Source organism: Photinus pyralis, unplaced genomic scaffold (genome assembly GCF_008802855.1).
Source record: "Photinus pyralis isolate 1611_PpyrPB1 unplaced genomic scaffold, Ppyr1.3 Ppyr1.4_LG6, whole genome shotgun sequence".
NCBI lineage: Eukaryota > Metazoa > Arthropoda > Insecta > Coleoptera > Lampyridae > Photinus > Photinus pyralis.
In genome coordinates, this window is record NW_022170663.1 from 1,935,343 (window position 1) to 1,962,140 (window position 26,798).

Sequence of the window (26,798 nt, forward strand, 5' to 3'; positions counted from 1 at the left end):
GATACGAAAAATCTCTACAGCAGTTCTAAAACAATTAATGTTATCAATCACGTCATTACAAAGGATCGGAAATATTGTATACTATATGCATTGATTTAATCACAAAAAATTCTGCAATAAACTAATAAATTTCTGTTTTCTTGATGGGAATCTCAATACAGTTGAAGGGATTGTTACGCCGCATTCTCAACTGTGATCTTCCTTACATGTGGTATCTTTCTATTCTATCTTTTTTATTGTTGAACCGGTTGAAATGACGATATCAATATTACTTTTGCAATTATCTGCAATAAACCTGTCACTTTTATAAAACCACATTGGAAATACCGAAAAACCTACGTAACCGGCATTATGGCTCAATGGTAGAGCGTTGAATTATAAATCCCGAGGTCGGGTGTTCGAACCTGGGTTGAGGTGAATTTTTTATCTGTGGCAGAGATGGAAATTACCTTAGACCAGTTTCGAACATTCTGTCGGCTACTCCGAATTAGGTTTTCCTGCAGTTTTCCTAATTCGTAAGGTACATACCGGAGTAGTATAGAACAACTTAAGACCTTCTGCAGAGGCACCTCTAAAAAAAGCATTATGCGGGTCACTCTATAATTGGGCGCAAGCCTGTTGAGGGCCCAGAACAAGAGAGGGATAATAAATAAATAAATAAATAAATAAATAAATAAATAAATAAATAAATAAATAAATAAATAAATAAATAAATAAATAAATAAATAAATAAATAAATAACTAAATAAATAAATAAATAAATAAATAAATAAATAAGTAAACTCATTATTTCGATCGCTTTAGATAGAACTAGGGCTCTAAACGCCATCTAGAACTATGTGACATCACAAGCCCTGCCCATCGTCTCATCCCGTGGATCTTGAGCGGTTCTTATTTTGACAAAATGTAAAATGGTTCCTTATCCTAGCTACGTGCGGTTTATCTTAGGTAACTTACAATGGGTTCTTATCTTAGCTAATGTCTCGTGTGGTTTGTATGTAGGGAAAGTCAGATGAATGCCGATTTTTCTTGTTCCTTTTACGGGTGTAAATTTAATCATGGAGCGAAATGTTCCGCGAGTTTCCGTACCGTGGTTGATGTTTCCGGGAACTTATTTTGATTATTTCTGGGAATTTTGAATAATTTCGTGAAATTTTGAATTTTCAATTGATTTATTTCGAGATTTAGTTGGCGATTTTTTAAGTTTGATTCGGGTTTTGGTTGTAGTTTTGTTAGAAAGATTTTAATTAATTAGAAATTGGATGATGATTCTTGTACCGTTTTTCGGAATTTGTAAAATTTTAATTCTGTCTTTCAAATAAAATTTTGAGGTTTATTTGAAATACGTTTTACAACTTGTAATAATTTATGAGTTTAATTTTATAGCTCGATAAAAAAAGATTAGGAAAATTGTCGAGTCTAATAAATGTTTAATAAATGTGAATAAAATAGATATTGAAAGACAAGTATTATAATGCGACCTATGTAATACAACTATCTTGTGTAATCAGAAACTACACTTATGCCCAGTTTCACAGACGATGATTAAAAATATTAGAATGGGAAACAAATGAGCGTATCCTTATCTGTAAGGGTAGACAATTCGATCACTTTAACCGCAAGGGCAGATAAAGTGAAGCAGATGGTTGTGCATTCTAATGACATCTATCATTCTTATTTCAAATGGGACGCGGAGTATGATAGAAAATGAAGTTCAGAATGCTGTTTTGGCGTCTTGAGATTACCATCAGTTCCAACAAAAATAATGTCATCTTAGGCATCGTTTCCAGGAATCGCAATTTTCCCAAATGATAATTGCGAGGGAACAATGGAAATCGAATAAATAATCGAATAAATACCTACCTTATTTGCTAATCGAGATTAGAATTAAAATCATTTGTTGTGTCAACCGTTGAATCCATTTTTGCTTCACGTACATTTTTTTGAATATTAATTACATCTACTGCATGGTGAATTTGAAATGTATTAAGTTTTTGTTGCACTAAAAATCAATGGATACACATAACGTTTCTGCAATTTGATTTGACATTAATTGATGATGAGACGTTAAAGTTCAAAGATGGAGTTTTGTACAAACTGCCAACTATACCTAGAGATTAAAGGTTACTAAAAAACAATGCTACCGTGATTCTCATTGGCGCACCGAAATAAAAACAACTTTATTGCGGTTTTTGTTTTTAATCGCATGTTTCAGAACTTGTAATAATTTTCGAGTTTAATAAAAAAGATTGTCTTTTAAATAAAATTTTTAGGTTTTAAAGTTTAGAAAAGATTTTTATTAATATTTTGATCGCGCCAATTTCTAATTAATTAAAATCTTTATAGCAAAACTACAATCAAAACGAGAATCTCATTAAAAACTGCGAATTAAATCGCGAAATAAATTAATTGATGGAATCAAAAGTCCAAATTCCTCGAAACTACTCGAAACTCTCATAGAAGATCAAAATAAGTTCCCGAAAACGTCATCGACCACGTGATCGAAACCCCCATTTGGCATTAAATAACAGCATCTGACTTTAACTACGACAAGCACTCATTTCACTTTAGGCAAGACCCAAACCACACCAAGGTAGGACAAGAACACATTTTACTTTAGTCAAGATAAGAACCACTCAAGATTACGTCATCCACGGAGCGATACAAGATGGCGCTTAGTTCCCCAGTTTTTACTGCTCTATGAAATCTAGAAATATACAATGCAAATTTTGGTTTTTTTGAGGATGTAGCATCGTAATGAAACATTTTGCATCCTCGTTTACTTCAAACATACAAAACAAGTTTAACGCTATTTTATACCTATAGAAAATAGGGCGAGACGAAATACAAAGAATGAAAAATATGTGATTTTCAGTGCAATTATCGAGACACAAAGAGTCATTGTATCATCACGAAACGTTCTCGTACACATCCACTTTATTTTGCACACTATAATTCTTTCGTTTTCTTTTTAAATGATTGGAACGCTCACTCAAAACAGAAACGAAAAATCCACGCACGTTTGTTAAGTTTTAACAAAATATGAACGCTTTCCAATTTTCCACTGTAGCTCGCAGGTAAAAGAAACAAAGAAAAATGTAGGCATATTTGTCTGGCAAAGGCCGCTTTAATCGTGTTACAATTTAAATTACGGTGGGGTGGAAAAGCTCATAAATCCTACTGGGATGTTTAACAATACTAAGGGATGTATTTTATTAGAGGTGAAGAAGGTTATATTTGTGCAAGTTATTTTTCCATTTTTCGGAGACGCAAATGTAATTAAATACCTCCTCTTGCTGATTAACATTCGTAACGATTCAAAAGTTTGAAAAATTGAATGGGCGAAATGTTGATCTCATCCATCAAATGTGATTGATCGCACCGAAATGGATCGACAAAAGCCTTTTATTTTAAACAAATTTCGTTAATTTGCAAGTTAGATCCATTGGTTTAGATGAAATCACATTCTTCGATTTGATTTCGATGTGGCGTGCGCTTTTACTCGTGACAACGTCGCGTCTTGGTGGCATTCAAGGGACGATAATGTAAGCGTAAAAGTGACTGGAATTTTTTACATTTTCCGAAGCACATGTTACCAAATTATTTTTCGCTGCCGCTTTCCACTTTATCGTTCCACTGCTGATACTATTTAATAAGATTTTTTCTTCGAAAAAAAAACCTCTTTAATTTTCTCTTGTTCATAAAAGCGTTATACTCCTGGAGCTGATGTATTTTATTATAAGAGTTTCAAAGACGTATAAATTTGCGAAGAATGAAATATTAATTACTCGGCATCTTTTCCTTTGAATTTATGCTCGTAATTGAACTAAATTCTGTGGCTTTTTAAATTTTTATTTTTATTTGCGTGAGTTTGATGTTAACGGACAAAATTCAATTTGAAATACGCGTTGCCAACACAATTTGGCACAATGAAAGCGTTTAAAAACGTCTAAATTAAAATTTTTCTACGCAACCAAGCATAATTCTCTCTCCGTAATCGAAATTCAAATCAAACTCCGGCATGGTGGATTGGCTTTAAATCGACGACGTCCGGAGTACAGATTCAGTGAATCAAGAAATGTGCTCAGAGAAAATTTATGGAAATATACTGCATATGGTTCAAGATAAATCAACCTAATGAAGTAAGTTAATATGTAAAGTATAACGGCTTAATCACATTTACAAGGATTGAAGACCTCACTTGCATAAAATAAAATTGAACCTCTACGGTAATGGAAAAAATTTCAATATGAGAATTAATTTTATTTTATCCACGGCTAGCTCAGTAATGGTTTGATTCATAAACAGAAATATGAAAAATGCAATGCCTATTTCTAAATGTGACCCTTATCTAAAATTCACTTTACTATCTAAATTTTTAATCCAACTAAACGTATTATAGGATTGAATGCAAATTCCCAATCAATGAACCAAGATATGGATGCGATTCTTATCAATAAGTATACAAAATCTGTTCATTCAAATAGTTCTTATAGCTCGTTTTCTTTAGGAATATTAAAATTGCTTCAAACAAAATTAGTTATGTACATTCTTAAAAATAACCGACCACCACTTTATACAAATCAAAGTATTGAAAATAATCTGTAATTGACGCAAGTTGTAGCAAAGGTCTAAAATGTCAATGTTCCGCTGTGTTGATATTAATTTTGCCCAATGTATTAACTACGCTTTGTTGCAGATAAATGCACTGATTAATGGTCTTTAAATTCCTTACCTACCGTATGTTGTTGTATACAAAACTTTATTTATCGTACAATGGCGTCACTCAACTTGCTTTTAACCAGCTCGTACTGTTAGCAATTCGAAAAAGAAACTTCTCTGTTGATCACAATCAGATTTATTTTCAGTTTACTCGCGGTTTGATTTAAAAAGCACTCCTACTCGAAAATGTTCCTTCACGTAAATTGTATCACTCGTAAATGAACGGTCTTGTTACTGGAACTACTGTGTCCCAATACAAAATGAAGCTTACAGGTAAGTAGCATTTTGTCACAAATCTGATACGCCCCTGATTTTATAACATCGCTAAGAATTCAATTTTAGCGTATTTAAAACTTCAACGGCAGAAAAATTCACGTACAAACAATGTACGCAATCGTTCGCAAATTAGTCTTCGAATATAATTTTCAACAACCCCCAAATAGCGACTGTCCCACTTTCCCACATCTTTCGCGAATTGAAGTACTTAAACTAGCATTTCTGTCTGAACATGGTGACCTCGACTAACGCACTCTTCTAAACGACTAGTAAACCTGCATTTTTGTCACGCGCTCGGCTTTAAACAAAACGGAATGAAATTTTTAGGTCCCGATCGTGACAACCGCGCTCGCTTTCCGCAATACGTTTCCTGTTGTCGTTGGTTATCACCAAACATGCTTTCGTTCACGTTCGCCATAAAGCAGTCAATGTAGAAATTTTCTTATACTAAACAAAAGGAGGTGGTTGTTCTAAAATCGTAATGGGCGATTGTAATGCAGTGGTGGGAAATGAAAGAGCTGGGCATGTACGGACTTTGGAAAGATGAATGACAGAGAAGATTTTTGTAAAGGACCAAAAATGCTAGTTATACCAACCCATGGTTTATTAACCACAAAAGAAGTCTTTACATCTGGAAATCCCTTGTAGATCATTACCGAAAGCAAATAGATTTCATACAAGAAAGATACAGAAACGGAGTACATTTTCTCCCTAGGAACACGGTATATCTTTTGCCTACTGTTCTTACACATCAAATCGCATCTCTTATTCACATCCCTCTTGACATTTCCTCAATTATCCTCTATAGCCTGCTATTTAACACTCTCAACAATATTTTCGCCGCATGACTTGTGACATGACACGGAAACAGAATTAATGCATTTCTTCGCGAAGGATCCACGATGCCTTTGATATGTATTTGAATTTAGCGTTTAACGTACGTTATTGGGCTTGCCTGATGCTGGAAAGCGATTGGAGTAGAACATTGAACGTTAATCTCAGAGGCTTCGCGGATCCTTCGCGAAAAAATACACTTCCGTTTCCCTATGGTGCGTTTGTATTTCGTTCACCTGGTGAAGGGTATTTGATTGTGTCCGGCAGGAAACATTGGCGGACATTTTAAAAGCATAACCTTGAACTTAGCAAGGGTGTGAGGTCATCTGCAAGGATTCAATTAATTAACAATGGAGGCAGGTAGTAGTTAATAGGGAATGCAATCCCGCAGCAAAATTTCAATCCCGGTATTTGCGGAATCGTTATATGTCAATCCCAGGGGAAATTTTTAAATGTATTGTGAAATAAGCAATTTTGTGCGGTTAACCGAATATTCTCGAACAAAACACATCGTATTTCCCGGAAAGGATGCGTCACATTCGCTTTCATTTCTTAGTTTACATTGTGGTCTTGTATGGATTGCACGCGTTGTATGTGTACTCCAGTGCATTTTTATACATTATAAAATCGTTATTATATAACTGTGCTATGCCTCTTTTCAAAAATTGCGTTACTTGTGACAAAGGAATCAATTTTGATAAAGATGAACTATGTATCTGCGATAGATGTTGTCTAGTATACCATTCTCAATGCTCTGGATTATCGCGAGAAGATATCAAGCTGTTAGCAAGCGGTGCAAAGCAAAGACCGGCTTTTCACTGTAATAAGTGTATCTCTGAAAGATCACAGATATCGGAACTACTTCAAACAATATCTGATCTTCAAGCGGAATTGCGCCAATTAAAGCAGGAGAAAGAAGACAAAACATATTTTATTGAAGACGTTGTTAATGAAATCAACGATCGGAGACGCAGGGAAAAGAATATCATCATCTACAAACTTGAAGAATCTACAAATGACGGTTCAAGGGTTAAGGAAATAATCAAGAAAGTTGCTCCTAGCATTTGTGTTGACGATATCGGTATCACTAGATTGGGTAAATCCGGGCCAAACAGACCGGCCCCTATAAAAGTTGTTTTGCATAGCAAAGATGATGTGGTGGCCGTGTTAAGAAACAAAAGAAATTTAAAAACCATGGATATTGATGTCGTAATTACTACAGATAACACAAAACTTCAACAAGAATATTTTAGGAAAGTACGTGCTGAACTTGAGCAGAGGAAAACGAATGGAGAGCGAAATCTGTATATAAAATATGTTAACGGGACACCCACTATTGCTGTATCAAAAAACTTGAATTAAAAATTGCACATATAAATATTAGATCGATAAGGAAAAATTTTTTAAGCTTAAAGGATTACATATTAGCAAACGATGTGGATTTTGTTGGAATTTCCGAAACCTTTCTGGATGCTAGTTACACTGACAATTACGTAAGTTTAAATAATTATAATTTAATTAGATCTGACCGGTTAACTTTTGGTGGTGGAGTTGCCATTTACTTAAAAGCGTCTTTTAATTTCAAAAAAATAGAATTCGATGTGAAGTATAAATCTATCGAACATTCATGGCTGATGGTTAATATCGATAAATTAAAAGTAGCGTTTGGAGTTGTTTACGTACCACCAAGTGCGAACATTGAATTTTTTAATGATCTTTCTGACATTATCGAGCAGGTGTACCTTAAATCACATTTAATTGTTTTAACGGGTGATCTAAATGTCAATCTTTTGTGCGAAGATTCCAGTGAGAGTAGACGCTTACTTACGTTGCTATCAAATTTCGAACTTATACAATTAATTAAGGAGCCGACGAGAATCACTCCAAAGTCAGCGACATTGTTGGATGTTATTTGCGTGAGCAATAGTTTAAACATCAATTCCTGCGGAACGTATGATTTACTTAACAATACTGACCATTTACTAACTTTTGGTATTATCCTCATTTCTTGCAAAGTAAAACCCCTGCATAGTTTTACTTGTAGGAATCTTAAGAATCTGAATATTAATTCTTTTACTTATGATGCTGAGCGCGTTAATTGGCAAGAAATAAATCAGTGTGAGAATATTAATACTAGAGTGCATATGCTAAATGAATGTATACTGGAACTGTTCGATATACATGCCCCTTTTGTCAAAATTAAACCGAGGAAGAAATATAATCCCTATATCACGGATACCATCAAAGAAATGATTCGACTGAGAGAGAAGGCACATAAGAATTTTTTTAAAAACCGAACAGAAGTAAGTCGAAGATATTACTGCGAGTTACGAAATTACGTCAAGTCAGCGATATCGCGGGAAAAAAAGCATATTTACAGTTCATATTGCATTCTAATAAAAGTAATGCGAATAGACAATGGTATCATCTACAAAAACTGGGTGTACGCACCAAAAGGAGCACTAGAGTCGAGCTGCCTGCCCAACTACAGAATCCTACGGCTATCAACGAGTATTTTTTAAATTTTGCTGAAAATTCGACAATTGACCCGAATGTGATACGGTTCTTCAACGGTACAATGAGGTGTGAAAACACTACGTTTACTTTTAATGAAATCACTGAACATGATATTTACACTGCTCTTAAAAATAGTTCATCGAAAGCTTACGGACCCGATCATATAAACTTAACAATGTTAGTATTGATAATCCCACATTGTTTAGATGTTGTTTTAAAACTGTTTAACGACTGCCTGCGTAATGGAATCTGTCCAGAAATTTGGAAGACGGCTGATATTATCCCCTTAGTAAAAGTTACCAATCCCTCGACTTACAACGACCTTCGCCCCATATCTTTATTATCTCCATTTGCAAAAGTATTCGAAAAAATTATTGCTTCTCAAATTACGAGGTATTTTGAAAATTCCCACATTACACCCGTTTACCAATCAGCGTACAGGAAAAAATACAGTAGCAACACAGCTCTTATGAAGGTTATAAATGACATATCTCACAGTTATGATAAATCCCTGTGCACCATCTTGATATTGCTAGATCAGAGTAAGGCCTTCGACTTAGTAAATCACGAGCTGCTCATCGCCAAACTGAAGCACCTAGGTTTTGATGACAATAGTGTAAGCTGGTTCACAGCATATCTTAATTGCCGATCTCAAAGAGTCAGAATCTCTCATAGGTCAGTAGGTATTGCGGCACTTGACCGTGGGAAAATTTTGTGGAGCGTGGGAACTTTTTTTCCTTTGATGTATGCCGCCTTCGAGGGTGTGGCCCTAGACCGTGGGAACTTTTTCCTTTGATATATGCCGCCCATATGGGCGTGGTCCTAGAGCGTGGGAACTTTTTCCTTTGTGGTATTCCTGCTACGTGTGTGGCCCTAGACCGTGGGAACTTTTTCCTTTGTTATATGCCGGCTACCTGGGAGATCCTAGACCGTGGGAACTGTGTCCTTTGGTATATGTCACCTACCTGGGAAGTCCTCTACTTCTCTAACCTGGCCGTTTAAGGAGAGGTCCTAAGCTTCTACGTGGGTATCTGTCATGTGCGTCATACAATTGTTATGGCTTTATGAGAACTTGACGTTCACCTATACGGGCCCGCCGCCGGCGATTAACTGGGGAAGTGCGAGCGTATTTCGTACGAGTTAAGAGCCTCTAGTAGGGATGGGGCGTCAGACAGGCACTGCGCCTGGATTAATTCTGAAAAACTTTTTTCTTGTCCTGGGGTTCGAACCTGGGTTGTCCGATTAAGAAGCGAGCGTCCTGTACACTGGACCACCAGAACGTTTCATATATGTGTGTTAACTATATTTAAGACAAGAGCAACTCTTTGGTACATACCTATGTTGATTTATATGTACAAATGTAGTGTACGCGGTCATTTACGAAAACCTCAATAAGATAAAAGCTTTGCAGATTTATTATTATACTTTTGTTACAAAATTTGTTACATAGGTTGATTATACATTACATAGGTATTTTACAAAATATGAGCAGTGTAAAAATGATCATAAGTCGTTACTTATTCTGACATTATCTACCCTAAGTTTTTTAAATCCATACGGGTGTGAAGAACCGTCAGAAGCAAAGCGTCTTTTTGTGGAGTTGGGTCGGTACAGCTTTGTGGTGCTACTTGTGAATACATCGTGTTCTGTTGATCGTTTTATAAGAGAAGATGTGATCGGAATGGCTTCTTCTTCTTCAAGGACCATTTTCATTATTTTATCGAAATTTATTATTTGAGCAGTTTTATATGTTAACGATATTCCTTTAACTTTGCAAACAGTGACGTCACATCCCTTAGAGCTGGACCACGCTTTGTATGCGTAATTTTTAGGACCTCCTGATACAAATTCTTTGATGTAGCTTCCAATACCTTCGTCTTCTAATTCATTGGTTAACTCGCCCAAAAATTGACCTAGTGGTGGATCGTACAGTTCCGGAGCCGAAACGTAGATTATCGAATCTGTATCGTAGTAAAGAACCCTATCGTCCAACCGTTCCAAATATTCATATAACTTTAATCGCGCATGAGCAGTTGTGTAGGCGGCAAGAACAACATTCACCGTCGACAAAGGATTGTAAGCTTCTTCTTTATATTCCCAGTTAACAAGTAGCGTTTCTTCATTAATTGGCAAAACAGAATTTATATCAATTGAAGGATTTGTAATGATATTGTAGAATTCGCCAGACTGTCTGATAATGGTGGTTTTACTCTGATTCTCACGTTGTCCTAGTTTTCCCCAAAATGAAGTAATCACCGATTTTCCTAACTGTCGCAAACCAGGATTTTTTTCAATTTTGGTAGGATCAAGTAGAACACCTTCGGTTTCGTAATACTCTTTAACATACTTGTCTTTTCTTTCTGGAGTGTCACAATTAGATGGCCATCCGGAACTTTGTTGTTTAATACCCAAAAATTTATTTATATACCCATTAAACAACCCACCAGTTTTAGTGTTTCTGTTATACTGTTCGGTGTCGTATTTCCATATCTCATAAGTTACTAAGAGTTTGTATCCTTTTTCGATAGCTTTCTTAACTTCATCTATCACCCAAGTTCCTGTTAACGCGCGCTCATCGTCGTTATGTTTACAAGACCCTTGGTTGAAACTCTCACCGCATGAACGACAAAGAACAAACATTAATTTTTTATTCATTTTTACAGGCAGCACCGGATGGAATAATGACTGTGGTGGTAACACTTTGCATTTAATTAATCCATCTATCGTTTCAAGATTTAATTTACCACAGTCCCCTCCAATATATACTGTGGGGTGTCCTATAGGGTAACTACAGTATTTATTAACATAGGGGTAGAGGGAGGTAAAATCGACGTATTTTATTTGTTCATCTTGCTTTGCTTTGTAAAACGATTTCACGTTACCTGTTCGCCCTCCATAAAATGCATCTCTTGGGTTGAGTGGTGAATAGGACATTATAGGGTGTGTTTCCGTATAATCATACAGTTCCTTTGTCATCAACCGTCGAAAATCACACTCCCACATCTCGATAACCGAGTAGTCCAATTCTTTTAATCTATTTGATTTTGCTAGTGTGGCTTCATAACGGTACTCAAGCGTCTCCGCTGTATTATCCGATAGAGGTACGTTTCTTGCATGTTTGAAGCACTTAGGACAGCCATGATAGTAACATCCGTAGAACTCGTATACTTCATTGGTTTCGACACAAAAACCATCAACTTTTACACCTGCAACTCTGGCTTCTTTCTGCTTAGCGGAATGTACTATATCAACTTGGCGTTTGCACTCTTCTATTAGTAACCACCGTGTAGCAATTTTCGATTGGTTGTCACAATGTCTGTAACCACCCTTTGGTATTAATCCTATGGTGTTTGGTGTCATAAACCCGCGACGGAATATTTTATTACACGCCCCCGGTAGTGTGACACTTTCTGTAAAGGGACAAACATTTCCCTCCTTTATCATCAATTGTCTAAATTTGAGGCACGACTGTGCTAATATATCTACATCGGATACACAATATTCTATAAGTTCTTCTTTAAAGTTAAACACGTAATTTTCAGCTATCTTTCCCGCATGCCATTCCATCAATTCTTGTCTCTCGTTGCACCTGAGGTTATCTGGGTCGAAGGTTTCTATGGGTGGAATTGGGCCTATATAATTTTGGTTTTCTGTTATGTTGAACAAATGTGGAAAGTAGCCTTTCTTTAGCTCTTTTAAACCGAAAACTTTAGGTAATTTACTCAGTGCCATTTGAAAGTAGTTTAAGGAATCAAGAAATTTAATATTCTCTAACATCATAGAAATCAATTTAGTTCCTCTCATTATCAAGTCTGGTTTTAGGTCGGTTTGTGTTAGAACGTAGTTTAAAATGAACTGATGATCGAAACCGCCACCATTGTGAGCAACGACGATAATGTTTTTGAATTTTTTTCTCATGTTTAAGATGTGTACCATAAATGTCGGTATTACATCAGCGGTCAATATTTTTTGCCGAAAACCGCACTTTTGACAAAAATATAGTTTCTTTTCGTTTATACACTTGTCACAGCACTGTACGAACACACACAGATTAGGTTGATGTAAAAGAGAGCCATTTGACAATTTTTGCTCTTGCATAGTTTCTAAATCGTAAAACACAAAAAGCGTATTCTCTATTTTCGGGGTACCTCTATCTATAGGCATATAACAGAGGTGATCCCTTTCTACATGGCAGTTACACGTCTTACAAAACACCTCTCCACAGATATGGTTCCTGGTGTTGCGGTATATAGCAAAACAGTTTTCACAACGACTAATTTGGGAGCATATATTATGTACTTTGTGATTTTCAAAACACGTTTTTCCCCGAAACACTCTTTTACATTTTTCGCAATTAATTTTGATATCTCCATCTGGTGAACATGCTGGTGTTTGTTGACACGCAGCACACGTAACCTCACATCGGTGGTTGTTTTTGTGATCGAACGGTGTATGACAGGGTTCGCAATAATAGCTGCACGCGAAAGCAGCCGTTAATGAAGTAATCACGTTGAAATGATTGTCGTCGTAAAGCAGATTTATTTTTTTATTCATTTCGGGACCTTCAAACACCACTTCCCTGCCTTTGGTATTGTGTTGATACACTGTAATCTTATAATCAACCAAATATTGCTGAAATCCTCGTAGTTCTTCTATACTACAACCGCCTGATGGTATTATTACATTTGCTTCTTGAACCAGCTGTTGAGCTCTAGCCTTTTGCACAGTAGCTCTATCGCGAATGCGATTATAATCAGAGTCTTTATCCGCGTGTGCTTTTCCAACGATCAAGGCGCGGGGTAGGCAGAGATTATCTTTGTTTTTTATAACCACAATACCGCGGCGTCTACTACACTCCTCCGTATAGCTGTTGTACGTTCGAGGTCTACCGTTTCCAGAGGGTAAACGCACAGATGTTACTCGAAGACAAAACGTTTCAGTATTTAATCCGCTAGAGTTGGACTGATAAATTGAGGATATCATCTTCCAAATGTCACCAACAGAAAGCTCGCCAGCAGTTCGAAATTGCAACCATCCTTCGCCATTCTTAAAATCTTTAGAACAAAAGGAAAAACCCACCATATCATGTGGAGACAATCCTTCTACACCTTTATGAACAATTTGTGTGATTGCTTCTTTTGTCCAGTGTATGGGGTTGGCATCTTTAGGTATGGGCTTTAACTTAAATTCCAAAGTACGGCCGCTTAAATTGAAACGTCGTACCTTTCGGGTATTGTCTTTCAAAATAAGAAATTTTTCCATGTTAAATGTTGAAAGTTATTAACCAAGAACTCGTTACAGTTTATTGAACGAAGCACCGTTATGTACTGACTGGACCACCAAATTTCAGTTAGGTATATCAATTCTACACGGACCGTCGACTGAATGATAGCAGCATAGATATTTGTGTTAATGGTCTGTAATAAATTACTAAATTATTATTGTATTCGCAACTATGACGATTGAATTGACAAAAGTAGCATAGAAGTATTTGTTTTAGAAAAATTTCGAAAACTAGAGTAGGTACTTTTTCATAGCAGACTAAAATTATACTCCATGACACGTCTTGGTTTGCATCGCGGTATACGAGTGCATAGGACATCTTACCCATATAGATTATATGGCATATGAGGAGACATTCTTTTAAGAATAACACGGGAGTTTGACAACAATTGCTTCTCTACTTTCCAATACTCAGTAGTCAGTACTACGATCAAAACACCACTAGCGACGTTAATAGCATCACTAAGAGTTTTATTTGCAATCGGTAGCAATATCAAAAACAGACAACGTATTACGAGGATCAAGAAGAAAAGAAAAAAAAAACAATATTGATTTAGGTGTGAGAGGGGGGAAGATACGATAGCACAGCCAACGAGACTACGACAGCTCAAGCTTTAAGCGACTGGTTAGTGAAACTGTTATATATATATATATAGATAGACTGTAAAACCACACAGGATTAATACGTGCATGCGAGGTACCATTTATGTTGTTATCAAAGGTATAGTATTGTGACCGATTGACACCCACGCGCATGCAGCGGGGAGCTTTTTATCATCACTGAAAATCACAGCCCGGCGTGTTAGGGGGGTCTAACCGATATTTCAGAGAGATATATTTCTCCGGGACGCACGCATCAATGGTGATGTGCTTAAGAGCGGTCTGTATGAAAGACTGTACGGTTTGTTAAATATGTAGTGTTCTGATCGAATGATATTCGCGATGAGCCAGCAATTAGCGGACTTCTGCCATCTTCAAAAATCACAACCAGCGTTTCAGGCTGGAAAATTTTACCATGATCCTCTCCGGCATACAATCCTCCTCCACGTATGAAGGGATGCTGGGCGTACAATATATCATTCGTAATGTTATTTGCGTGTGTGCGTGTCGAATGCGTATTATAATAGGAAGTGACGGTGGCAGGACACATGCTTGCACTTACCAAGATACTTACCTCTCTGTTTGTGGCCGAATGTATTAAGCAACGAGAGGTACCTGCAATTTAAGATTTTTTGTTAAATGAGGTTGACTTGATAATTTTTTTTTTTCTTATTTTATTGTAAGTATGAAAAATGGAACTTTTTATTAGAAATAATTGAAGATACAATACGAGATTTGAACCTGGGTTAGATTTAGATTTGCTTTTATTCCAAATGCCTAAGTATCAAACTTCATTTAAACGTTTTCACAAAAAATTTTGTAATTCGGTTCGTAAATGGTCGAGATGCCAAAAGGGAACTATGAATGTTGAATCCGATTAGACTTAACTTTCGGCGTATTATATGGTTAAAGCTATGTCCATATTGAATTTCACGCAATTCGGTTCATAACTAAAGGAGATGTCAAAAGGGCCTTCCTTATTTTTATTTACATTGCCAAATTACGAACCTGATATAAATTTGATAAAGAACCCACCTATTCGTTTTCGAGATATCGTGCTAACGGACGGGCAGACACAGCAAAATGATTAAACCGCTAGGACCTCGTTAATAATTGGGTAGGTACAATATGCTTATGCATTGTTTACGCGAAACTTGAATTACGACATAGAAATTAATATTTCGTGGAGACTTTAATAACGCGCGAGGGAGTGTTTCATCTAGGGGAGTACAAGAGGTATTGCTCAAGAGTCCTAAACATAAGTTTTCACAGTCATTTTCATTATTTAGGAGTAACTGACTAACCCGATTAACAAAATTTGCTCATCACTAGAGATCCAACGCCCGTTTTTCTAACGAAAAATAGAGAGCTACAAAGTACAAAGTATGCTATTAATTACTAATCGAGGAAAGAATATTCAATTAAACCGGCCCAGTAAGTTTAAAATGCACGAAAACACAAATTTTCTGCTAGGGAAATAGGATTTAGAATAAAAGGCGTATCCGTTGTTAATAAGGAGTTTAAAGACATTCAATGATTAGATCGATAATATCTGTTGCGATTCATAAAATGGTTATATTAAAAACGAAAAGTTGAACAAATGGATACAGGTTTTAAAATAATTGGTTAGGCATAATATGCCATAAAAGCGTCTACGCGAAACTTTTAATTACGCCAGAAAAATTAGTATTCAGGATAAAAGGAATGTTACATATTTTTAAATCAATAATTGGAAAATTATTCTTAACGCACATCTCTTATCGGGGCCTATTTTAACTTTTTAAGAATCCTCTATAAATGGTAACAGCGATATTATTTATTTTAAATGAATGAAATACACCATGTAAGGGTATAAAATGGTCAATTTATCTCATAGATTTCATATTTAAAAAATGTGGGGTTACCTAGATAAAAATTGTCATTTACGACCTTACCTAATACTTCGACCTAAATTATTGTGCAGTTGTGTTCCGTAGATCCGCCTTCAACACTGTCCTCGGGAAAACTGGTTAAATATGTAAACTCTCTTGGTATAAAAGCGCTTCTGTAATTTTATGTTTAAATGTACATTCAGTTACAAGATCTTCTATCTTGCTTTTTCATATCGGCGTCAAAGGGGAATAAGAAGAAGAAGTGGAATTGCTTTGTGTATAAAGGAGGGATGGAGACGACGCAATGAATACAATAATTGAGCTGAACTTGCGTTTCTTCACATATAAAGTATATTAGACGGAGTACGCATTCGGAGGGAAGGAGACGGAGTTTAACGCGTGACCTCCTTAACTTTATTATAAATTTACACTTGCAAATTCCGAAGAGTTTATCGAAGGTAATAGAACCTTTAAAAAGGAGATTCCAATGAATGTTACAAAGTTACCCGACCAGCAAAATTTACTAAAAATGGGAGACCAAATATCAATATTTGATCAAGACGAACAGAAAAGAGAACTGTATTTTCATCGTGTTGAACAGAATAGAAATCAGGATGAACAGGAACCTGATAAACAGTTCTGCTGAAGATCTCGACTTCATTGAACAAACTGGCGATTTGCAGTTTGCACACAACTTTCCGCGTATAAGGAATAAAGCGAGGATGTGTGAAATTTCGCGCGTTAAGTATGTTTCAGAGCATATCGTGTACTTTCCGTAACGAGTGAGTGAGAGACAGAGAAAGCATTCGGAAGGAAAGAGATGGCTTCCCCAGCGCTCGAATTAGAAAAACACATTTTATATCAGGGCCCGTTTATCTGAAACAGCCTGTCCATGTGTGTTGTTTAGTGAGGTCAATACAAAAGGCCCGTATGCATAGGTTAGGTTGGAATGGGCGCGCCCATTCCAACCTAACCTATAACGGGCCTTTTGTATTGACCTCACTAAACAACACACATGAACAGGCTGTTTCAGATAAACGGGCCCTGATATAAAATGTGTTTTTCTAATTTGAGCGCTGTGGAAGCCACCTCTTTCCTTCCGAATGCTTTCTCTGTCTCTCACTCACTCGTTACGGAAAGTACACGATATGCTCTGAAACATACTTAACGCGCGAAATTTCACACATCCTCGCTTTATTCCTTATACACGGAAAGTTGTGTGCAAACTGCAAATCGCCAGTTTGTTCAATGAAGTCGAGATCTTCAGCAGAACTGTTTATCAGGTTCCTGTTCATCCTGATTTCTATTCTGTTCAACACGATGAAAATACAGTTCTCTTTTCTGTTCGTCTTGATCAAATATTGATTTTTGGTCTCCCATTTTTAGTAAATTTTGCTGGTCGGGTAACTTTGTAACATTCATTGGAATCTCCTTTTTAAAGGTTCTATTACCTTCGATAAACTCTTCGGAATTTGCAAGTGTAAATTTATAATAAAGTTAAGGAGGTCACGCGTTAAACTCCGTCTCCTTCCCTCCGAATGCGTACTCCGTCTAATATACTTTATATGTGAAGAAACGCAAGTTCAGCTCAATTATTGTATTCATTGCGTCGTCTCCATCCCTCCTTTATACACAAAGCAATTCCACTTCTTCTTCTTATTCCCCTTTGACGCCGATATGAAAAAGCAAGATAGAAGATCTTGTAACTGAATGTACATTTAAACATAAAATTACAGAAGCGCTTTTATACCAAGAGAGTTTACATATTTAACCAGTTTTCCCGAGGACAGTGTTGAAGGCGGATCTACGGAACACAACTGCACAATAATTTAGGTCGAAGTATTAGGTAAGGTCGTAAATGACAATTTTTATCTAGGTAACCCCACATTTTTTAAATATGAAATCTATGAGATAAATTGACCATTTTATACCCTTACATGGTGTATTTCATTCATTTAAAATAAATAATATCGCTGTTACCATTTATAGAGGATTCTTAAAAAGTTAAAATAGGCCCCGATAAGAGATGTGCGTTAAGAATAATTTTCCAATTATTGATTTAAAAATATGTAACATTCCTTTTATCCTGAATACTAATTTTTCTGGCGTAATTAAAAGTTTCGCGTAGACGCTTTTATGGCATATTATGCCTAACCAATTATTTTAAAACCTGTATCCATTTGTTCAACTTTTCGTTTTTAATATAACCATTTTATGAATCGCAACAGATATTATCGATCTAATCATTGAATGTCTTTAAACTCCTTATTAACAACGGATACGCCTTTTATTCTAAATCCTATTTCCCTAGCAGAAAATTTGTGTTTTCGTGCATTTTAAACTTACTGGGCCGGTTTAATTGAATATTCTTTCCTCGATTAGTAATTAATAGCATACTTTTTAGCTCTCTATTTTTCGTTAGAAAAACGGGCGTTGGATCTCTAGTGGGCAAATTTTGTTAATCGGGTTAGTCAGTTACTCCTAAATAATGAAAATGACTGTGAAAAATTATGTTTAGGGCTCTTGAGCAACACCTCTTGTACTCCCCTAGATGAAACACTCCCTCGAGCGTTATTAAAGTCTCCACGAAATATTAATTTCTATGTCGTAATTCAACTTTCGCGTAAACAATGTATAAGCATATTGTACCTACCCAATTATTAACGAGGTCCTAGCGATTTAATCATTTTGCAGTGTCTGCCCGTCCGTTAGCACGATATCTCGAAAACGAATAGGTGGGTTCTTTATCAAATTTATATCAGGTTCGTGATTTGGCAATGTAAATAAAAATAAGGAAGGCCCTTTTGACATCTCCTTTAGTTATGAACCGAATTGCGTGAAATTCAATATGGACATAGCTTTAACCATATAATACGCCGAAAGTTGAGCCTAATCGGATTCAACATTCATAGTTCCCTTTTCGCATCTCGACCATTTACGAACCGAATTACAAAATTTTTTGTGAAAACGTTTAAATGAAGTTTGATACTTAGGCATTTGGAATAAAAGCAAATCTAAATCTAACCCAGGTTCAAATCTCGTATTGTATCTTCAATTATTTCTAATAAAAAGTTCCATTTTTCATACTTACAATAAAATAAGAAAAAAAAAATTATCAAGTCAACCTCATTTAACAAAAAAATCTTAAATTGCAGGTACCTCTCGTTGCTTAATACATTCGGCCACAAACAGAGAGGTAAGTATCTTGGTAAGTGCAAGCATGTGTCCTGCCACCGTCACTTCCTATTATAATACGCATTCGACACGCACACACGCAAATAACATTACGAATGATATATTGTACGCCCAGCATCCCTTCATACGTGGAGGAGGATTGTATGCCGGAGAGGATCATGGTAAAATTTTCCAGCCTGAAACGCTGGTTGTGATTTTTGAAGATGGCAGAAGTCCGCTAATTGCTGGCTCATCGCGAATATCATTCGATCAGAACACTACATATTTAACAAACCGTACAGTCTTTCATACAGACCGCTCTTAAGCACATCACCATTGATGCGTGCGTCCCGGAGAAATATATCTCTCTGAAATATCGGTTAGACCCCCCTAACACGCCGGGCTGTGATTTTCAGTGATGATAAAAAGCTCCCCGCTGCATGCGCGTGGGTGTCAATCGGTCACAATACTATACCTTTGATAACAACATAAATGGTACCTCGCATGCACGTATTAATCCTGTGTGGTTTTACAGTCTATCTATATATATATATATAACAGTTTCACTAACCAGTCGCTTAAAGCTTGAGCTGTCGTAGTCTCGTTGGCTGTGCTATCGTATCTTCCCCCCTCTCACACCTAAATCAATATTGTTTTTTTTTTCTTTTCTTCTTGATCCTCGTAATACGTTGTCTGTTTTTGATATTGCTACCGATTGCAAATAAAACTCTTAGTGATGCTATTAACGTCGCTAGTGGTGTTTTGATCGTAGTACTGACTACTGAGTATTGGAAAGTAGAGAAGCAATTGTTGTCAAACTCCCGTGTTATTCTTAAAAGAATGTCTCCTCATATGCCATATAATCTATATGGGTAAGATGTCCTATGCACTCGTATACCGCGATGCAAACCAAGACGTGTCATGGAGTATAATTTTAGTCTGCTATGAAAAAGTACCTACTCTAGTTTTCGAAATTTTTCTAAAACAAATACTTCTATGCTACTTTTGTCAATTCAATCGTCATAGTTGCGAATACAATAATAATTTAGTAATTTATTACAGACCATTAACACAAATATCTATGCTGCTATCATTCAGTCGACGGTCCGTGTAGAATTGATATACCTAACTGAAATTTGGTGGTCCAGTCAGTACATAACGGTGCTTCGTTCAATAAACTGTAACGAGTTCTTGGTTAATAACTTTCAACATTTAACATGGAAAAATTTCTTATTTTGAAAGACAATACCCGAAAGGTACGACGTTTCAATTTAAGCGGCCGTACTTTGGAATTTAAGTTAAAGCCCATACCTAAAGATGCCAACCCCATACACTGGACAAAAGAAGCAATCACACAAATTGTTCATAAAGGTGTAGAAGGATTGTCTCCACATGATATGGTGGGTTTTTCCTTTTGTTCTAAAGATTTTAAGAATGGCGAAGGATGGTTGCAATTTCGAACTGCTGGCGAGCTTTCTGTTGGTGACATTTGGAAGATGATATCCTCAATTTATCAGTCCAACTCTAGCGGATTAAATACTGAAACGTTTTGTCTTCGAGTAACATCTGTGCGTTTACCCTCTGGAAACGGTAGACCTCGAACGTACAACAGCTATACGGAGGAGTGTAGTAGACGCCGCGGTATTGTGGTTATAAAAAACAAAGATAATCTCTGCCTACCCCGCGCCTTGATCGTTGGAAAAGCACACGCGGATAAAGACTCTGATTATAATCGCATTCGCGATAGAGCTACTGTGCAAAAGGCTAGAGCTCAACAGCTGGTTCAAGAAGCAAATGTAATAATACCATCAGGCGGTTGTAGTATAGAAGAACTACGAGGATTTCAGCAATATTTGGTTGATTATAAGATTACAGTGTATCAACACAATACCAAAGGCAGGGAAGTGGTGTTTGAAGGTCCCGAAATGAATAAAAAAATAAATCTGCTTTACGACGACAATCATTTCAACGTGATTACTTCATTAACGGCTGCTTTCGCGTGCAGCTATTATTGCGAACCCTGTCATACACCGTTCGATCACAAAAACAACCACCGATGTGAGGTTACGTGTGCTGCGTGTCAACAAACACCAGCATGTTCACCAGATGGAGATATCAAAATTAATTGCGAAAAATGTAAAAGAGTGTTTCGGGGAAAAACGTGTTTTGAAAATCACAAAGTACATAATATATGCTCCCAAATTAGTCGTTGTGAAAACTGTTTTGCTATATACCGCAACACCAGGAACCATATCTGTGGAGAGGTGTTTTGTAAGACGTGTAACTGCCATGTAGAAAGGGATCACCTCTGTTATATGCCTATAGATAGAGGTACCCCGAAAATAGAGAATACGCTTTTTGTGTTTTACGATTTAGAAACTATGCAAGAGCAAAAATTGTCAAATGGCTCTCTTTTACATCAACCTAATCTGTGTGTGTTCGTACAGTGCTGTGACAAGTGTATAAACGAAAAGAAACTATATTTTTGTCAAAAGTGCGGTTTTCGGCAAAAAATATTGACCGCTGATGTAATACCGACATTTATGGTACACATCTTAAACATGAGAAAAAAATTCAAAAACATTATCGTCGTTGCTCACAATGGTGGCGGTTTCGATCATCAGTTCATTTTAAACTACGTTCTAACACAAACCGACCTAAAACCAGACTTGATAATGAGAGGAACTAAATTGATTTCTATGATGTTAGAGAATATTAAATTTCTTGATTCCTTAAACTACTTTCAAATGGCACTGAGTAAATTACCTAAAGTTTTCGGTTTAAAAGAGCTAAAGAAAGGCTACTTTCCACATTTGTTCAACATAACAGAAAACCAAAATTATATAGGCCCAATTCCACCCATAGAAACCTTCGACCCAGATAACCTCAGGTGCAACGAGAGACAAGAATTGATGGAATGGCATGCGGGAAAGATAGCTGAAAATTACGTGTTTAACTTTAAAGAAGAACTTATAGAATATTGTGTATCCGATGTAGATATATTAGCACAGTCGTGCCTCAAATTTAGACAATTGATGATAAAGGAGGGAAATGTTTGTCCCTTTACAGAAAGTGTCACACTACCGGGGGCGTGTAATAAAATATTCCGTCGCGGGTTTATGACACCAAACACCATAGGATTAATACCAAAGGGTGGTTACAGACATTGTGACAACCAATCGAAAATTGCTACACGGTGGTTACTAATAGAAGAGTGCAAACGCCAAGTTGATATAGTACATTCCGCTAAGCAGAAAGAAGCCAGAGTTGCAGGTGTAAAAGTTGATGGTTTTTGTGTCGAAACCAATGAAGTATACGAGTTCTACGGATGTTACTATCATGGCTGTCCTAAGTGCTTCAAACATGCAAGAAACGTACCTCTATCGGATAATACAGCGGAGACGCTTGAGTACCGTTATGAAGCCACACTAGCAAAATCAAATAGATTAAAAGAATTGGACTACTCGGTTATCGAGATGTGGGAGTGTGATTTTCGACGGTTGATGACAAAGGAACAGTATAATTATACGGAAACACACCCTATAATGTCCTATTCACCACTCAACCCAAGAGATGCATTTTATGGAGGGCGAACAGGGAACGTGAAATCGTTTTACAAAGCAAAGCAAGATGAACAAATAAAATACGTCGATTTTACCTCCCTCTACCCCTATGTTAATAAATACTGTAGTTACCCTATAGGACACCCCACAGTATATATTGGAGGGGACTGTGGTAAATTAAATCTTGAAACGATAGATGGATTAATTAAATGCAAAGTGTTACCACCACAGTCATTATTCCATCCGGTGCTGCCTGTAAAAATGAATAAAAAATTAATGTTTGTTCTTTGTCGTTCATGCGGTGAGAGTTTCAACCAAGGGTCTTGTAAACATAACGACGATGAGCGCGCGTTAACAGGAACTTGGGTGATAGATGAAGTTAAGAAAGCTATCGAAAAAGGATACAAACTCTTAGTAACTTATGAGATATGGAAATACGACACCGAACAGTATAACAGAAACACTAAAACTGGTGGGTTGTTTAATGGGTATATAAATAAATTTTTGGGTATTAAACAACAAAGTTCCGGATGGCCATCTAATTGTGACACTCCAGAAAGAAAAGACAAGTATGTTAAAGAGTATTACGAAACCGAAGGTGTTCTACTTGATCCTACCAAAATTGAAAAAAATCCTGGTTTGCGACAGTTAGGAAAATCGGTGATTACTTCATTTTGGGGAAAACTAGGACAACGTGAGAATCAGAGTAAAACCACCATTATCAGACAGTCTGGCGAATTCTACAATATCATTACAAATCCTTCAATTGATATAAATTCTGTTTTGCCAATTAATGAAGAAACGCTACTTGTTAACTGGGAATATAAAGAAGAAGCTTACAATCCTTTGTCGACGGTGAATGTTGTTCTTGCCGCCTACACAACTGCTCATGCGCGATTAAAGTTATATGAATATTTGGAACGGTTGGACGATAGGGTTCTTTACTACGATACAGATTCGATAATCTACGTTTCGGCTCCGGAACTGTACGATCCACCACTAGGTCAATTTTTGGGCGAGTTAACCAATGAATTAGAAGACGAAGGTATTGGAAGCTACATCAAAGAATTTGTATCAGGAGGTCCTAAAAATTACGCATACAAAGCGTGGTCCAGCTCTAAGGGATGTGACGTCACTGTTTGCAAAGTTAAAGGAATATCGTTAACATATAAAACTGCTCAAATAATAAATTTCGATAAAATAATGAAAATGGTCCTTGAAGAAGAAGAAGCCATTCCGATCACATCTTCTCTTATAAAACGATCAACAGAACACGATGTATTCACAAGTAGCACCACAAAGCTGTACCGACCCAACTCCACAAAAAGACGCTTTGCTTCTGACGGTTCTTCACACCCGTATGGATTTAAAAAACTTAGGGTAGATAATGTCAGAATAAGTAACGACTTATGATCATTTTTACACTGCTCATATTTTGTAAAATACCTATGTAATGTATAATCAACCTATGTAACAAATTTTGTAACAAAAGTATAATAATAAATCTGCAAAGCTTTTATCTTATTGAGGTTTTCGTAAATGACCGCGTACACTACATTTGTACATATAAATCAACATAGGTATGTACCAAAGAGTTGCTCTTGTCTTAAATATAGTTAACACACATATATGAAACGTTCTGGTGGTCCAGTGTACAGGACGCTCGCTTCTTAATCGGACAACCCAGGTTCGAACCCCAGGACAAGAAAAAAGTTTTTCAGAATTAATCCAGGCGCAGTGCCTGTCTGACGCCCCATCCCTACTAGAGGCTCTTAACTCGTACGAAATACGCTCGCACTTCCCCAGTTAATCGCCGGCGGCGGGCCCGTATAGGTGAACGTCAAGTTCTCATAAAGCCATAACAATTGTATGACGCACATGACAGATACCCACGTAGAAGCTTAGGACCTCTCCTTAAACGGCCAGGTTAGAGAAGTAGAGGACTTCCCAGGTAGGTGACATATACCAAAGGACACAGTTCCCACGGTCTAGGATCTCCCAGGTAGCCGGCATATAACAAAGGAAAAAGTTCCCACGGTCTAGGGCCACACACGTAGCAGGAATACCACAAAGGAAAAAGTTCCCACGCTCTAGGACCACGCCCATATGGGCGGCATATATCAAAGGAAAAAGTTCCCACGGTCTAGGGCCACACCCTCGAAGGCGGCATACATCAAAGGAAAAAAAGTTCCCACGCTCCACAAAATTTTCCCACGGTCAAGTGCCGCAATACCTACTAACATTACATATGATTTCTGGTTCGACATACGAATTTGGGTAACCTTGGACTAAGCTGTTTAGATTTCGCGTTGCTAGCGCCCAAATCCACCCTTGAAGTGATTTCTGAGCGATTAAATACAAAAAATAGCATCAATTTTGTGGATATAATATCGTTGCATTACATCCCTCACTTACGTACTTTACAACCAAAACACAATATAAATATAATATACTTAGATCAAATGAACCTACCCCTTAGGCTTAACTAATTTTCTTTCCAAAAACTGTTGGATAATAGGGGCATCCCGGCTTCATTTTTCATTTCTGATCTACAAAGTACATTAAAAATAAAAAGACGTGTGTCCTCAATTTTTATTTGCGAGTAAAATAAACCCAAAATAAATTTTTCAAAGACTGTGTTTTTAGTCCGAATTTTAAACGCTTCAGTCTAATTACGTCACAAACCTACAACCAATCACGTAGAAGAGAGCCGGCAACCTTGTGCGATGGTCTGACGTTTGTCGGATTTGACGTTTTAAGATTCATGTTTAACTGCACATCTACCGCGAAAGTGAATAACAAGTGACAAGGGCCTGTGACAGATGACGCAAGTTACAATAATGACAATCTCCTCCAATATTACCCAGTCGTGATGTCATCTGAATGGTTCTAGCAGCTGATTGGTCGGTCTTATTACGTCACAGACCCCGTTACAATCATCTCGTTTTGAATAAACCCCTAATACCGCACATGTGCATTATTTCTTTTCTAATCAGCCACTATTTTTAATAGTAGATATATTATATACCGAGGGACTAAAGTGTGTGTTTTAATCCCGAGGGTGCAGATTGTTGCCCGAAACGTAGTTGTCCCTTAAATAAATGACAAAACACGTTGATTTTAGTCCACGGAGTTTTACTGTCCAAAAAATTGTTTTGTGGTTTCAGGCTTATTAAATTAGACCTACGGAATTCAACTACTATCCTCGCCATTAGAGATTGCCCGTACGTCATAGTTCACAATCGTATGGTTTAATATGAAAAATATGAGTCAAATTACTTCCGTAATAATGCCAACTTGATTAGAAAATATACTCCGAGATGGCGACAGCTGTCATTCATTGGATGTTTATTTGAAGGCGCAAAACTGTCAAATCGCAGAAAGTATCGTTAGTCGATTTTGATTTATTTAATTCGAATTTCGGCTATGTTGCTTTTATCCAATAAAGCTCTACGATTAGAGTCTTTTTTGAACTTGAATTCTAGCGACAAGATTGCACGATGAAGACTTCTATCACTCAGTAATATATGACTGTTACGAATTTGAGCATTTGAAGATGCAACTGTGACATGTTTTTCTGTAATAAAATGTATGTCAGACATGTAAAAGACATATACTATTCAGATGCACTCACTTTGTGCATTCATTATTGTTTAACGTATTTTATTTTAATTTTATTTTTATTTATTTTAACCAATTTTACACGTTTCTGGTAAATCATCAGATTTGGCTCTCTTGCGGGGCCGTTTCTTACCCGGGCTTTCCAAAACAGGGTTAGATGCCGCTCTTGTCTTGATGCTTCGCACCGTCCTCTCAGATATACCCAAAGCGTTGGCCACTCGCTATAATTTTGTGTTTGTACTAAATGAAAATATAAGTATATATAATCACACTTACTTCTTGAACAGCAGATACGGGTATCAATGGACCACCGTTTTCTTTCTCCTTCTCAAAATAT

The 26,798-nt window shown here is 36.7% G+C and overlaps 2 protein-coding genes across 2 annotated transcripts; one reads left to right on the top strand and one right to left on the bottom strand.

Moving 5' to 3' along the window:
* Window positions 1–9,056: 9,056 nt before the first annotated feature.
* LOC116174886 lies at window positions 9,057–16,388 on the bottom strand. The gene is made up of 3 exons (XM_031492913.1): window positions 16,167–16,388; window positions 14,807–14,847; window positions 9,057–13,766 (listed from the first exon to the last, which is right to left on the bottom strand). The coding sequence occupies exon 3, from the start codon at window positions 13,609–13,611 to the stop codon at window positions 9,853–9,855; it is 3,759 nt and encodes a 1,252-aa protein (XP_031348773.1). The 5' UTR covers window positions 13,612–13,766; window positions 14,807–14,847; window positions 16,167–16,388; the 3' UTR covers window positions 9,057–9,852.
* Window positions 16,389–17,727: 1,339 nt separating this feature from the next.
* On the top strand, window positions 17,728–25,063 carry LOC116174833. The gene is made up of 3 exons (XM_031492834.1): window positions 17,728–17,949; window positions 19,259–19,299; window positions 20,340–25,063. The coding sequence occupies exon 3, from the start codon at window positions 20,495–20,497 to the stop codon at window positions 24,251–24,253; it is 3,759 nt and encodes a 1,252-aa protein (XP_031348694.1). The 5' UTR covers window positions 17,728–17,949; window positions 19,259–19,299; window positions 20,340–20,494; the 3' UTR covers window positions 24,254–25,063.
* The last annotated feature ends 1,735 nt before the right edge of the window (window positions 25,064–26,798 follow it).